Source organism: Amblyomma americanum, chromosome 2, assembly GCF_052857255.1.
Source record: "Amblyomma americanum isolate KBUSLIRL-KWMA chromosome 2, ASM5285725v1, whole genome shotgun sequence".
NCBI classification, from domain to species: Eukaryota; Metazoa; Arthropoda; class Arachnida; order Ixodida; family Ixodidae; genus Amblyomma; species Amblyomma americanum.
Window position 1 is genome coordinate 49,050,230 of NC_135498.1, and position 16,447 is coordinate 49,066,676.

A 16,447-nucleotide genomic window follows, 5' to 3' on the forward strand; every position below is an offset into this window, starting at 1 on the left:
CGCTTTGGGACGTTAAACCCCCATAAACCATTTATGTTTACTTCTTCCTTCCTCAGCATTCATGTTATTTTCGTCCAGGAAATATTTATCTGAAAAACTCTCTGTGCCCCCCAATTCTTGGCCAATCCCCCTGTGTGGGAATGTGCCATTGTATGAGGGTAACAACAACAACAACTTCGCACAAGCCGAATGTACGAAAAACGTTGGTCACCGGAATAGCTGCCAGTCTACACACAATGCACATTTCAGATACGCAAGTCATGAAAGACTCAACCAAAAATATCGCATCGTAGGAAGCTTTAAAATATTCAGTGTGGTTTGTGCGACGGCGAGTGAATGCATTGTAATGCATTTTTAAGGTTTGCTCAGAAATCCCAAGGCTACAGCGTCTGCTTTTCAACATTATAGTAATTCACTTAAAGTGTCTAAGGAGCTATGAATGTCGTCGCGAGTGAGGATGAAAATCTCCCGCATCCTGCACAGATTTTAAGCTTCAGAGGTTTCGTAAGTGCCTCACTACAGGGCTCAACGCAAACCCAGTGAACTGGCGGCTTTTGACCAACTCTGTGCAATGAGTGAGACAGAATGTAGAGAACCGTGGCTGTCAGTAAACACTCGCTTAAGTATTAATGCAAATATCACTGGACTGCCGCGTTTGGTGTTGAATGATGCATGACTTACCCGAGGATGCATACTAACAGGACTGTCGAAGACTGTTCAGTTCAAACTGATTCAATGTTTCTGCGCCGTAATTTAACGGTAGCGAAGTTTGGTCGCATGAAGAGGACCGCATCAAAGCGGTGAATTCCTCCTGACGCAGACAGTAGTCACTTTTCGTCGCCCGCAGCAACACATCTATCCCAGGTGCTGCCACGGAGGGCGTGGACTGATTGTGCCGACGGCACATTCAACCCGCGCCAAAACCGCAGTCTGTTTCTTCGAGCGCAGAACTATCTCGGCGCGAGCTTCAGAAAGGACAAACGACTTGGATTGGCTAACTGTGCAGACAGAAACACTTTGCAGCTGTCATTCGTTTGATGGGACGCATGCACGGACGAACTGTCTTGACGAGGTGTCGAGTGTAAAGTGAGGCGTTCTGCACGACAGACACATTGCGACTGTGACGCATGGATGCTACTGTCCGTACTCACGCTTAAGGCTGAAAAAAAGATCGCGCTGGCAGTTTGCTGCGTGTGAGCAGCACAGCCTATTATTCGTGCACAGCCCGTGGTGTGGAGAGTTCGTTTTCATCACGCAGTGAACTAAGGTCCGAAAACGCAAGTATACTTTCACGGCGAAGGAATCAATCGGGCGCGTTGTGGGTGGCGTCAAAGCCAACGCCGCAGACACCGCAGCAAGAAAAACTGCGCTGCACCAATGAAGGCGAAGGAGATCTGGCGCCCTGCGAAAACAGCTCACGACAATCGTGCGGCGTCCGTACGACGGAAGGTCTTGTAACTAGCAGAACGTTCAGTTGGGCGAGTTGGTATATATGCATCGTTTGTAAAGCAGCGCGAACAACGATGGACAAGAACAAGAAGGACACGGGACGAGCGCTGCTGTGTCCTTCTTGTCCGTCGTTGCTCGCGCTGCTTCACAAAAGATGTCTTGTAACTCATGCCCTTGCACCTGCTCTTCGTCGCTTCTTATCCTGGCTCGGCTTGGAAGCGGGAATTTTTGGCCGCGTGCACCGAGAGAACCGGGATCGACGACGAACGGGCCTCGAGCCGTTCGCACAGACGCGCCAGACGACTTCCCTTAGCCCCAAAAGTGTGAGGGTACCGAGGGGGGGCCGGAACTCACCCGGACCCTGGCCTCGGTGAGGTTGGTCCACATGGCGATCTCCTCCCGCGTGGACATGTCCGGGTAGCGGTTCCTCGCGAAGGTCGCTTCCAGCTCCTGCAGCTGCTGCGACGTGAAGTGCGTGCGCTGGCGCCGCTGCCGCTTCTTCTTCTTGGGGTCCTCGTCGGCCTCCGAAGACACGCCTCCGGCGCCCCCTCCGCCGCCGCCGTTGCTGCCGGCCGCCTTGTCGGGGAGCACGGTGGACGTCGATATCGAGTCTGCGAGGAAAAACGCCACCACTGTAGACGGGTCGCCACTCGGTTCGCAAAAGGTTCGTGCACTGCACCCATACACAATGCGTTCCAGAGCTCGATGAGCAGCCCTGGCATGCATGTACAATGAGAGGCAGCTTTTTATTCGCACCTGTGCAGCAAGGCGAATTTTCACACCAGACCAGAGACACAGCCCTGCACATGGCACACTGCAATCAAGCTACGAGGGGAACAAACGGAAAAAAGAGGGACTGGGGGCCGTATTGTTAACAATATAGACTTCCACATGTAGCCTCCAGTCCACATTATCCCCATCGCCGCGACGGAATGACAAACTATGCGCCGTTGAAGTGCACGGGCTGTAGCCGTGAGGTGTGCTTTTTAAATCAACAACTGAAAGTACGCAGTTAGAGCTTAACGTCCGTACTTCATAGCTCGTATACCTGCATAGGTGGTGCACGAAAGGGGGGGGATACTGAAATCCTATAAGAAGTGTGCTTCGGCACGCGCTGCGAAGGCCACAGCGTAGGCAGACAAGGACGAAAAAAGTGAATGAGTGAACGTACATTTAGGCGGTGTGGCTCTTAGGCCTAAAGGGAAAAGAAAGAGAATAGAAAGAACAAGCGCCTCCCCCCTGGTTTTCCCCTTCTTTTTCTTCATGTTTCTGGCGTTTTTTTTTTTCCTTTCGCTAGGTATTGGAAAATGTTGGAACTAACCAGCCAGGTAGAACCAAGGCGACCATCCTCCCATTCAGCGAAACGCTTCATTTGAACAGGCACACCAACCTGCCTTGCATTTTAGATGAAAGTTACAAAAAAAGAATTGCTGATATTGTGCTTGCCGCACGATGTGTTAGCCTCTTATCTATCATAAAACTCAACTCATTGCTGATATGGACCCCCCTTAAACCAAGTGCCCCCTCCCAGAGCTGCCCATGAATCAATCAGCCACTGGGCAGAACTAGACAGACGACATGCGCTCGAGCAAGGAATGAGAAGGCAGACAGCATCGGTGGCAGGAGCGTAATATGCAGAAGCACTATTTTTCGCAGCGCAAGAGAGTCTGACATGACCAGACAGAGCTCTGATTAACATAATTTTCGTTCTGTAAGGACAGCTGGAGCATGCGTAGGACAGAGTCATAACGTGCAACCAACGCCTTTTCACAGCTGACATCAGCGGGAGTAATTTATATAATCTGTGGTACGCGGAGTTAAAAGCTCCAAAATTGCAGGTGCGCTGCCACGAACGCCGTAGTGGAAGACTCCTCTTAAATTCCGACCACCTGACGTTCTTGACGTGTGCTGACATCGCACAGCACCGGCGCGTTTTTTACATTTCGTCTTTATCAAAATGCAGCCGCCGCGGCCAATATTCCACCCCGCGACCTTGTACCTATTACCTGAACGCGAAATCCACCAAATCAGCGCTGCCCAGCAGATGAAAACTGCCCAGGAGTATAGGCACTGTTGGCAAGGAGGACAACGTTACGCGAACACGCCGCAGGCTAGCTTAATGAATCGTATCTATGTACAGATGTCATGTCCTGTGGTACTAACTGCTGATGTGTGCTAATTTATTTAATTGCTTGCGGGGAGAAAAGCAGCTGTTCGCCTTTACAAACCGATGGCGAAGCTGTGTAACTGATGACCGTGAATTTTTTAGTGTTAGCGCGAGGAAAAGTGGCCCTAAAGTAAGCGTACGGAGGGAACACACATATACGCTACATATCGCAAAGTTCATGTCGCGCGCCTTATTGCGAAACTCAAAACGGCGCCTTCTTATTTTATGCAAGTTTTTGAATTTGAACAGCTTCAACAACAGCCCTTCAATTCTTTGATTTAAAAATGCGTTTAATAACAGTGAGGAAGTAAATTTCAATGCGATTAAACTACCTAGTGAACGTAAGAGCAGCGTTACAGGGAATGGATAACTACAGCGAGAGAGCGCAATATATAAATGGATGGGCTGCCAGGACAGATCTGAAAATGCCCATAGTGTTGACTAACTCTCGGTTAACCATACCTCATGGCTCTAGTATATTCACTGACGCCTTTTGTTATAAAATATTTCATCCAGTTAGGTATACTCTTGGGATAACCTGCTCTTTCACCGCCGTATGTGGGAGCGGTCACCTCTTGAACATTGGCCAGCCGTCACTCAAGACAATATTTTACGATGGCGCCTTCATCCCAAGACAAGCAGAAAACTATAACAATTTTCCCGTTTCTCTCGTAGCTGCTTACAGATGCTTGAGAATTCATACCTAGCTCTAGCGAATGTTTTTCTCTGTTCCCAACCGCCCGCTCTGTTAGGCCTTCAAGCGATTGAGAGCACTGAAATTGTAGCGATAAACGATACTTGATTTTATTGGTGCAGCGCCCACAAATTTCCATCGTTCACTACTGCTCGGGTCAAACATCCCTGATAATCAGCTAAACACGAAGTCAACACACTGCGCAGTCGTGTGTCAAGCAGCAAAACAAAAGAAAGCCAGAGAAATGCTTCTCCACTCATTCGGGCATGTCACGAGGCCCTGTGACAGTAAACCGGACATCCACAACTTACGGCGAGAAGAGACCGAAATAGTAAAAAAAAAAAAGAAGCCTTAGAACGAGCAGCGGGTGGCGTCCAGTTTGCTGCAGTACGCCCGCGGGGCTCGCGCTCCGCCGCCGCCACGGGGGGCGCTGCGTGCGCTTTCGTCTCGGTTTCTCGGGCCACTAAATATACTGATCGTTGTCCTCCATCCGCCCCGGCCATTGCCGCAGAGGTTGGCGGCGGCCATTGTTATGTTCGGCCGGAACGCACCGCCCCCCACTCGGCCTCCCTCCCCCCCGACAGCAGCGTTGCTGCAGGCAAACACGGGCTGGAAAGGAGGCAACCGAGCGCGGGGACCGGCTGCCCCCATAAACGGACAGCGATGGTTATTGCCCGGCGGCCGGTCGGCGAAGAAGCGGCAATCGTCAATCTGTTAGCTCTATTTCCCCATAGGTCCAGTTGTCCCCATCAGTTCCTAATGGAACTTTATGGTGCGGGCTTAACGGGCGGCGCGACGAGTGCGCGCGCCCTCCTCGCGACTGCCACGCCGCCGCTACTCCGCTTGTCCGGCTTTTTTTCTCTCTTTCCCCGCACGGGCCGCGGCTTGCGCTAGCCCAAGGATTGATGGCAGGGCCCCGGTTCCAGCTGCCCACGTTTTCCTTGTTTCTCACTGCGCTCCTTCGCTCTTATTCCCAAGCGCACTCTCTCTCTTTACCTCCGTCTAAGGCCTGCCTCTCCCGATTCTCTCCTTCGGACCGCCGCTTTGGCTCTGTGACGTGTCTTTGTCGACTCTGCGCTTTCTTTTCCGGCCTCAAACGAACCGGAGCGTAGGATCGCTATGGAGGGCGAAATCACGACAAAGTTGAGTGAGACGGAGGCGAGCTAAAGCCCCGTCGGCCAGATGGGAGCGACGATCTCGAGCGGCCAGTCTGTCTCGAGGTCGTCAAGAGGCTACATGAGGTGCACGAGGAGATGGATTCAAGCGTCGAAAGAGCACGGGCCAAAGCTGGCGTTAAATTTCTGCCCTCCTCCTGTAGGCTGCTGTATGTGAATCGCGTGACACTATAGGCGCCCTCGCTGCTGCAAAACTGCGTGGAATGTCATCCGCGGTGGCCGACAAGCTTATTAAGGTTAATTTTTTGGAAGAATGCCAGAGTGATGAACAAAATGCCGATGTCTATCTTATTTGACGATGTCAGTGCTACCGTTGTGAAGGGCTTGAGCTGATGTGTATTTACCGCGTTGGCACTAAAAGCCCACTAGCGGCAGCCATTGGAACCGTAGGCGGGCCACCCGCTGCCACTGCAAGCAAGGCCGATATACGCGCGCGTCATTTTCTCCCCTTGGGAGTCTCGTACAGTTAATCTTGCGGCGTAAGCATGCGCAAGGGAATCACACTGCATCACAGTGGACGGGTAACTGGTGTTACATCTCGCAGAGACGATTGTGTTTGCCGCAGGGGAGCGTCGCCGAGCCTTGCTAGACGAGGGCCTGATCGTAGTAGGCTGACAGGCATCTACCCAGTGAGAAATCTTTCCAATTTGTTTATCATTCAAACTATTTTCCCCATGTTTACACTGAAAGTGTAGATTTCTCGTGTGCGGAGGATGTGACATCGCGTGATTAATTCACACAGATGTGGTGTCTTGAAAAGGTAGCGATAATATAGCTGGAAAAACAAATGCTCTTAATTGTTCGGAAGCGAAAGTAATTGCCGATTTTCTTAGAGTTGGTTACTGTGTACTTGATGCTGAACAAAAATGAAACAAGCCTCGTTTTCCCGTGAGCCATTGTATTCATCGCTTGAAGGAATGTTGACAGATTATGTTTTGCAGCTATGTTGCTTGTTATACTACCAATAACGCGAAAAAAAATTTACAACAAGGTAATTTGGTTGTCGCTGGTGAACAGTACGATCAGTATGATAACAAAGCACAGAAATGAACCATCTGACTTTCGACAGTGTTCGCTCGTTTCAAGTGCGCAGTGAATGCATGCTGTTTTAGGGGCAAGCCGTTGAGATTGTCATAAATGCATATCGCTGAAACGGTGCCGAACTGACCAGGGCAAACAATTTCCTTTTAATGTTTGCATTTAAAGGAGGGATACAATCCCTCCGCGTGGCTTAGGGTGGAGTTCTAGGAGCAATACCTTATCTACAGCTTAGGAAGGCTGGTCCCGTTCGGTCCGGTCTATTCCAACTCATGCACAAACATAGTGAATACAGTCCTGCAACATTACCAAGCAGTAACGAAGCAAACAAAAGTTGTGTAAACTTTGTGAAACTGAGCATGGCACGTAAAACACTTGCGGGGCAGCACGAAAATGTTCGGTGGCAGCAGGCACTATAGTTTCGAAGTTCAGGCTTGTTGGACCGCCATGAAGTCATACCACAAAGCGCGCACGCGCGATGTAACGTCACGAGAAACAGAACAGCGCTAAGAATTGTGAGTATAAAAAACGTTATAGATAACTGTGGCGACCCGCGTTGGGAAAATGCCAAAGCATTTCACAATAGCCGCCGCGGTGGCTGAGTGGTTATGGCGCTCGGCTGCCGGCCCGAAAGACGCGGGTTCGATCCCGGCTGCGGCGGTCGAATTTCGATGGAGGCGAAATTATAGAGGCCCGTGTGCTGTGCGATGTCAGTGCAGGTAAAAGAACCCCAGGTGGTCGAAATTTCCGGAGCCCTTCACAACGGCGTCCTTCATAGCCTGAGTCGCTTTGGGAGGTTAAAGACCCATAAACCAAACCATTTCACAATACGCGTAAACGCGCACACAATCACACAACGAGCTGCCGCACCACTCGACGCATATACGAAAGGAGTCCGCGCACTCGACGGCGGCGAGGCAACGACTGCCGCAAGACGGAAACGTCGAAGCGGAGGCGACGCGCACGAACATTGTAGAAGGCTCTTTCCATCGCGCCACCGCTCACCCCACCGAGGCGCCACCCTCTCCTCTGACGTCGCGGTTACACCATTTCAACGCGGCGGCATGACGTCACGCCTCACCATGGCGGCCACGTTGGCGCCATCTCCGTTCACTCCAATCACACATTCATGGTCAAATTTGGCGCCAGTGTTGCTTTCCCGTCCGCCTACTATATCACCGTTCAGCCTATTCAACCGTCCAACGCAATTTGCGTATAAAGTTATGAACTACTTACTCTATATCACAAACTTTTTTCACTTAATTATCACTCACGAAACACATTTCAATTCATTTCAAACTTTATTTGAACTCCTTTGCCTATTTTCCCACTACTTTGCCGTCCGTCGTTGTTTTCCCATCCACTCACTATATCGACGTCCGCTCTGTTTCGGCGGTTTTTATACATTTTTTGCTCTAATTAATTAACTAATCATTCTATCGACATAATTTCTGTGCATCATCCTCACATCATCCTCTTTCGATTACAACTTTCATTTTGTCCTATCTCTTTCGAGAACGCCAAACGGCTGGGGACACGTTTTGATGGCACGACCTCGCGACATAGCCAAGTAATGCTGCCGCAGTAATAACACAGACGCTCGAGATCGAGCGGCCGTGGTTATAAACAGCGCGGCCAGTCTGGCAGATTATCAGCGTGTGCTTACTGAAGAGCGACCAACAATAATTGTAAAGTGACAGGCTGTATTCAGGTGCAAATTAAGTGTGGAGCGACAGTCACTTCCACGATAGGCGCAGGTGCCCGGTCTTGTGCATTCTGTTAAGCCATCACCTGCTTCTCTATATAGCCAACTCATTGTAAGAAGCATACAAAAGCAGTGAGCCGCTCACAATTTAGCTCTACGTCCCCCGGCGCAGCATCTCGCATCGACTTTCTTTTTCCCCTTTAAAGCGCACTTACATGAAAAGGTGGGCGATCCGTCGGATTTGCAGTCATCGCGCCTGTTTTGCATCTTGCGAGCCATAACGAGGCGATTACGCGTGAAAACGATCGCTGAATGTGGACGGAGGCAGAAATACAAGAAAGACAATAAATACTTAGCATGCAAATTGAGCAGGGCGCGAACTTTTATTTTTCTCGCCGAACAGCCAGTATCTTCCGCTGTCAAGCGAGGGCTCGGAAAGCTCGCAGGAGCGCGTTCCTGGGGAGTTTTAAAAGTTTTCGAGCAGGCAGCTACGCAGAAGGGCGCTCCTTTACGTCACTGACGGCTTACATGAAAACAGATTCGCGACTAATCAACACCCCACACGCTGTTAGCTATCAAAACTCAAGCGCATCGCGAAAGCGTTCAGAAACCGATGGGGAATACAGCAGACGCGGCCCGCCCGCTCTTCGCGGCCTTGCCGACAGGCCATGGTCGTCGTCATGTCATCGTCAAGTCGTATAGTCATGTCATAGTCATGCCATAGTAATGCGCGCTGCGTATAGACCTTTTACATTCGCCTTTTTGAGCGCAACCATCTAATCACTGGACTGTGCCAGCAGCGTTCTGGTCGGCGGATTTCATATAGGCATCTACTGTGCATGCGCAGCACAGTCCAATACACACGCGTGCTCAATTAAGCTGTGAGCAGTGAAAAAGTCTATAGTCGGCGAAAAAGCCGTGTGTTCATTTAAGCACCTTCCGGCACTCTCCAGACTAGAATGTGCTTCCTCCGGAGCACCCTCCGGTGGGTACCCGGAGGTGCACACACCTCCCACCTACAAGCCACCCACTCACTCGACCCTCCAGAAGGGCCCTACCCGTCATTAATCCACCCTTCAGGAAGCCTCCACCCACCAACGAACAAAAATACCGGGCGAAAGAAATTTCAAAGAAGCAGTGGGAAGGCGGTAAATATTTGTAAAAGCGAAATGCGCAACCACTACTGCCAACGCATGCATATTTCTCGCATCACAACGTATGATCGCATGTGCATTCTTTTCTTCCTTTTCCAGCGTACGCGTAAACCACTTATACGCCAAATGTTTTAGGTGGATTTGCTGCACGACGGAATATTTCAGGACAGCAAAAGACAGCCGTTCCGCCGTGGAAGAAATGGCAGTAAGGCAAACAATTATAATAGGCGGAGTCATTGTTCTTGGTGTTAATATAACAAAAAACACAAAATAGCGTAGTTACGATCAAATGTATCTGCAAGGTCGCGCATAATATATGCCGTATATACTCGAGAAAAGACAGCACTTTTTGTGATTTATGCGGCCCTTCCCCGAAAACCGTGTTTTCCCACCCAATTTCTTCCCAATACAACAATGAACTCACATTAGGCCTACCCCATCTGTGCGACTACCCTTATGAAGACCACTTAGCTTGGGCGTGTTAGGCCCACTTCAGACATACTGCATTGAAAGTCAGGATGATAGGGTGTCCGACGTGGGACCTACCCACAATGAAGCAGGCTGGTGGATCACTCCAGCTGCAGAGGCCTCGTTTCATGAAGTTATCCCAATAAGAATAAACACGAACCTTTCCAATAAGCCCTCCCTGGGGGTCGCCATATTGCTCGCTGGGCGGCTGTGTGCAACCGACGCTAGCTTAGTGGAAGCAGCAGTGTAGCCATGCTAACAACTGGCCAGACAGGAAGCGTTTCGGCATTTCCCGCGCCCGATGAAAAAAGGTCTGCTTCTCGAGTCTCGACCATAACGACGGTTTCGCTGGCAGTTTGAAACGGTGCTTTGCGCACGCGACGAGCGGCCGTACGTCTTTGAGAAGCCCCTCTTGAGCACCTCGCCTGTTTTTTTGTTTTTTTTTTTATTCGATTCGCTGCCGAAAGCGTTCCGGAACTCGATCACCATCATCATCACCACCCTGACTACGCCCACTGCAGGGTAAATGCCTCTCGCATGTCTCTCCAATTAACCCTGTCCTTTGCCAGCTGCGCCCAACCTATGCCTGCAAACTTCTTAACTTCATCCGGCCACCTAACCTTCTGCCGCCCCTTGATACGCCTTCCTCTTGGCACCCACTCCGTTACCCTTAAAGGTGCACGAAAGAGGAATCTGAACTCGTCTTTTTTACCGCAGGAACAATATCTACACATTCCGGGCATTCTTAGAAACTCCGATTTATTGTCCTGTGCGGCCAATTGCCCTAATTAAATTGGATTAAACGTCCCGCCTTTTTTTTTTTTTGAACTCAACGCGGTAAGTACGAGTCAACCAACACGTCAGCCAGTCCCATGGCGGCTTGCCGCTCTGCCATCGGCGGAGTGATACGTAAATCAAAGGGTCCACGTGTATTTTTATTTCCGTCAGCCTAATTTGTGGCTATATTGTCTGTGACTGAAACTGTTTATACAGAGAAACCTAAAAAACAAAAACAAAGCGAAAGCGAAGCCGCCACTGGACTGGCTGAAAGGCACTCCACGCGTTGGTTGACTCCGCCTACCTACCGCGTTCAGTTAAAAAAAAAAGCGGGAGCTGGCACGTTTAATTCCATTTAATTAGGGCAATCGGCCGCACAGGATAATTACTCGAAGTTAATAAGAATGCCCGGAACGTGTAGATATTGTTCCCGCGGTAAAAAAACAAGTTGATTCCTCTTTAGTGCACCCTTAAGGACCAGCGGTCATCTTGCCTTCGCATTACATGTCCTGCCCAAGCCCATTTCTTCCTCTTGATTTCGACTACGACGTCATTAACCCGCGTTTGCGCCCTCACCCAATTTGCCCGCTTCCGGTCTCTTAACGTTACATCTATCATTTTTCTTTCCATGGCTCGCTGCGTTGTCCTTAAAGGGACACTGAGGAGAACCCTATCAAAATTTTTTGTTAGCAATATCTGATAGGTCGGCATTTCACGGCTTTGTTGACGCTTGTCCGGGAGCGAAAGATGAATTTGTTTCATAGAAATTTGGAAAGTTGAAAAATTTTTTCCCGCCGCTCCGATTCAAACTCGAGCACTCTTATGACGACACGGATAACTCTTATGACGACACAGAACGAAGTGACGTGAAACGTGACGTAAACGAAGACTGTGATTTCTGGGGCTAGCGGTGCGGTCTAGCTGCTGCCGAAATGAAAGCTACCGCCGCCGCACGTTGAAGGCATCTATCGGGGGTCGCTACCGTCGCTTCGCTTACGTTTGCACCGGCGTCTTGCCAGCGTTACGATGGATCCCGTTCCCGAACCCGACGACGTAGTTCCCGCAAAAACTCTGGCCTGCATTTCAGCGACCTCAGCCCCACAGAGCGTGCGATGCTTTTGAGGGAGCACGGTTAGGTTAGGCGCCGGCGGGTGGTTTCCCCCTTCGTCAGAGAGCAGCCGTTGCAAACTAAATATCATAACCACAGTGCGGGGAGTCGCAAGGGGCCAGGACAAGGTCGGCGCCTAGCGCCCATCGGAGGCTGGCCGGGGCTTTGGGGCCAATGGATTGTGATTCCTTGAACGGCGCGGTTGCACGGCGCAGCAGGCGGCGTCGAGGTCTCCCACGGTTGCAAGGGCCAAGTTATTTATTTATTTTTTGCCACAAAAAACAAATGGGTGCTCGAGGGAGGTCGCGTTTAAAGTCGGCGGCTTGAAACCAAAGCCGGCGCACGACGCTTCTACGGCTTCCGCTAGATCCAACGGGTCCACTGGATCTCTCGCCAACTTGCATGTACCTTCAGATATGTACTGTGAATGGATTAAAATAGCCGAGCTCGAAAAGAACAGCTCCGCCCAACTGCCGCAGCTATTGAATATAAAGCGCACCTCGCCGCGGAGCCAAATCAGTCTGGCCGGCCGGCGGCGGCTGTCGCACTCGGCGCGAAATAGATACATGCTCCAATCTCCCCGCCAGTGCGGTCAGAGTGCGCCGAAGCCGCCGAACGCGTCGGCGGTCAAGCGCAGTTGGAGTATAGAGGGTCTCGCTTTGACCGACGTAACTTCCCCCGTGCAGCGCGCGCGCGCGCCTCGCCGCGCCTGCGCTTAACCTCTAACCAACGTATTCAGCGGCGGCATTCATGGGAGCCACTGAAACCCCCCGCCCACTCACTGAGTAAAAGAGAAGTCCGGTGCCGAGGATCGGAATCGAACCAGGGCCTTAGGCGTTTGAGGCGCAAACGCTACCGCTCCGCCACGACGGCTCAAGTTACAGCCGTCAATAAAGGCGCATCTAGTGGATGCACTCTTCTGATGCAGAAATCTCCGCGCTTTCGCTAGGTATATCCTGGCCTAACAGAGCTAGGCCATCAGCAATTTTTCTGAACTGCCTTGTACCTTGTCTCCCGTCCCTAATAAACGATTTCCGTTAAGTAGTTTGAAGTTGACTGCTACAGTGGGAATGTTTCGCCGGGCAAGCGTGCGAATACACAAGTGCTGCCTTGTACGATCACCGACCATCGTGCCATCATAGCTTTTCATCGACCGTGGCGATCATCTGACCATCCTTAACAGGCTCCTTCAAAGGTTAACTAGCACTGGAAGCGGCACTTGGAGTTCCTCTGCTGTTCGGCGCTTGTAAATCGAAGCGCGTCAAAAACAAAACCACGGGGCACGCAAAGTTCATAGACGCGAAGCGCAATAAAAAATCGAAACTCTCCTGGCCGCCTGTGGCGCCGCCAAGCATCCGTTTTCCTTGCTTGCAACATTCAGGTTGTCTTTTGCCTGCATTCCTTGTGTGATAAAAGTGAATTATTGGTTTTAAAACAAAACTTACTTCAATATTGATCTGCGCACCCTACCTTTGTCAGCCTCAGAGATTCGCGTTACGAAGTAGGATGGAAAATTCCTACAACGTGGCGTCTCTTGTCCTATGGCGTCACCACGCTTGTACTTGCGAGATTGGCCTGTGGTGGCGATACTTGCATTTTGGTTCCTGCTATTTTCTACCTTACAAGAGCTTTGTTTTCAGTAAGAGCGGCGTTTTTGTGATTAGGAGCTGGTATTCTATCGATACAAGCCAACTTCAATTTCTCCTCAGTGTCCCTTTAAGTTAAGCTGAACCCTTTCCGTTAGCCTCCACGTTTCTGCCCCGTAGGTGAGTACAGGAAAAATACAGCTGTTGTATACTTTTCTCTTGAGGGATATAGGTAAACTGCCATTCATGATCTGAGAGAACCTGCCATATGTGCTCCACCCCATTCTTATCTTTCTAGTTATTTCCCTCTCGTGATCCGGATCAGCTGTCACTACCTGCCCTAAGTAGACGTATTCCTTTACCACTTCCAATACCTCACTACATGTTGTGTACTGCTGTTCCCTTGCGAGACTGTTGAACATTACTTTGGTTTTCTGCGTGTTAATGTTTATACCCACCGTTCTGCTCTGCCTGTATAACTCATTGATCTAGCCTTGCAGTTCTTCTGAGTGACTTAGGAAGGCAGTATCATCAACGAATCACATGTTCAATCAATCATACGTTCATTTTGATGCGAAGTTATGTTACCGCGTTGTTAGTAGCTGCGATGGGAACGTGCCGTATTAGGAAAATTAACACGTGAAAGGGAACTGCGGTGTGTGTTTGGGGGGGGGGGGGGAAATCGGGCGGTATTTTTCTAGCTTAAATTCGAGTGAAAATCGGGTCACTGAAAAAATTATTTCGAAGACCGGGTTTTTTTCCGGGTCATTTTTTTTTTTTTTTTGCAGCAGAAGGCAGTTTACAATAACAGTGCCTTCTTCTGCTAGACATAAAATGCTCCATTTCTTGTCCATTATTTCATGAACAGTAACAAAAATCGCTGGTTCCAATAAAAAAGTGTTTGCCAATTACGAATTTTTTTTCCTCATCTATTACAGATCTTTCGACGCGTACGTCACCAATCTGCTGCGGAGCCCTCCCGCGTCTGGGCAAGACCGGCCTGACTTGCTCAGTGCGAAGACCTTCAGCACCACAGCGACGATTTCAAACGCGCAAGGACCCAGGATCAGGGTGCCTTCAGCGTGGGTAGCGTTTCATACAGTGACTCCGATAAGACGTTTTGTCGGTAGCCACCTTCTGGCCACTGGCTTCTAAATCGCCCTTTCCGGCCTTATTCTCAAATTCATCCGCCTCAATCCCTAGTTGACGGGCACGCCTCTAAAATAAGCGCTAGACATCCACAAATTTTCTTGCGGTGTCTCCAGCTTTGTGAACTGGAAGACCAACATCGTCCAGAATCCTCATTTTCGGGGAAAAATCGAATTTTTGTCCGATAGTTAAGAAATATATTCAGGGTGCAAGCAAGAATTCACTAAAATCGGGTTTTATTAGAAAATGAAGTGCCCTTGATCACTTATTGTAGAAAGAAATCAACAGTACTGGTTGGAACGGAAGGCACAGGGAAATGCTGCTTTTTTTTTATTGCGGCCTTTTTTTAATGAGAGGGAATTAACTGAAGAATTCTCTCAGATACTAGAAAATTTAGAAGAAAGTAGAATAAGAGACAATATGCCGCTGGTGGCATCCGAACCCATGACTTTCCTATATCGCGTGGAGAGACAGAGAAGTGGTAGAGGAAAGGAAGGAAGGTTAACCGGAAGAATGTTCCGGTTGGTCGCGTAGAGGCCCATACGACTCTTTTCTGTGTTTTACGTGTACGTACGTGCAAAAATGCACGCGCAAGCACACGCTGGGAAACGTCCAAGCAAAGCTCGTTTTGCTTAGCATTTAAGTCCATTTCACTCTATTACCTGCAAAGCCTTAGTAGAGCTCCAGTGGTGAAAACGAGGATACACACAAGAATTGCTGCTTAGCAAGCCCGCCGCGGTGGCTCAATGGTTAAGGCGCTCGACTACTGAGCCGGAGTTCCCGGGCTCGAACACGACCGCGGCGGCCGCGTTTTTATGGAGGAAAAACGCTAAGGGGCCCGTGTGCTGTGCGATGTCAGCGCACGTTAAAGGTCCCCAGGGGGTCGAAATTATTCCGGAGCCCTCCACTACGGCACCTCTTCTTCCTTTCTTCTTTCACTCCCTCCTTTATCCCTTCCCTTACGGCACGGTTCAGGTGTCCAACGATATATGAGAGAGATACTGCGCCATTTCTTTCCCCCAAAACCAATTATTATTATTATAGCAAGCACCAGTGTATATGTCAGCATACATATACACGATCCCAGTTTTGACGCCCGGTCGCCATCATTTTGGTTTTCTGGCGCAACCTCGTATGAGCCAAATCCAAAAGACCCACCGGCGCTCCTCGCCGCCATCTTGGGCTGAGCGTACGGCGTTGGTGCAGCGGTTACTGCGGGATGCTTGTGAACGCTGCCCCGGCAGCGTGGGCTTTTGCGGTGTTCCTGAACTGGGAATACGGCTAGTTTTGTGTAACTGAGCCAATGAACCATATGGTCCGATTGGTCGTCGTCAGTGCTCTATGACGGAAGCGGTCGCAAGCAGCAGTAGCAGCCAGCCGACGCCCAACGGATGGCGCTTCGCTTTGTACCGAGATGTCTGCGTTTTGTCTTTTGCGAAACACATATTTCGAGTTATAAATTGTAACTGTTATTTTAATCTCAACTGCGGACACAGCCGCATAGCGAAGGAACCGCATGCGCAGCTACCGATTGCGCGTTTCAGGTGTACTACGACTGACCGCATTACACCTGCACCGTGCGCTGATCATCGCGCAGGGCGGCCTGATTCAAGTATATGTATATATCTTCCGATGATACCTGTCACGACTCAAAAGTGAGATACTTTCAGATCGCACGAAAGAATTTGAAGTTAAGCAGGTCCGTCGCAAGCGTATCGTTTACCGTTGCTTATGAGGTCTGTCGTCCCGTACCGCGGTCGAATAACACAACGCGTCGTGCCTTTCACCTTCAGGAGTATGCCACAGCATTGAGCTGCTCACATGCCTCGTCCATTTCGGGGTATCTAATGTGCTCTGACGGGCATTTCTGCATCCCGTCCCGATCGAAGCGGCAGCCGCCGAAAGTCTCCAATTCAAGGCAAATTGGTTAGAAACGAGCATAGGGACTGGGTAACTGAAGTCAGGCTGCGAACGTTT

The 16,447-nt window shown here is 50.1% G+C and overlaps 1 protein-coding gene across 1 annotated transcript in view; it reads right to left on the reverse strand.

Moving 5' to 3' along the window:
• Positions 1 to 525: 525 nt before the first annotated feature.
• Positions 526 to 16,447, reverse strand: part of LOC144119681 (uncharacterized) — a 38,920-nt gene continuing 22,998 nt past the window's right edge. The window contains exons 4-5 of the mRNA XM_077652248.1: positions 1,804 to 2,060; positions 526 to 564 (exon numbers count right to left, since the gene is read on the reverse strand). Coding sequence (XP_077508374.1) covers positions 526 to 564; positions 1,804 to 2,060 — 296 coding nt within the window. The remainder of the gene's footprint in view (positions 565 to 1,803; positions 2,061 to 16,447) is intronic.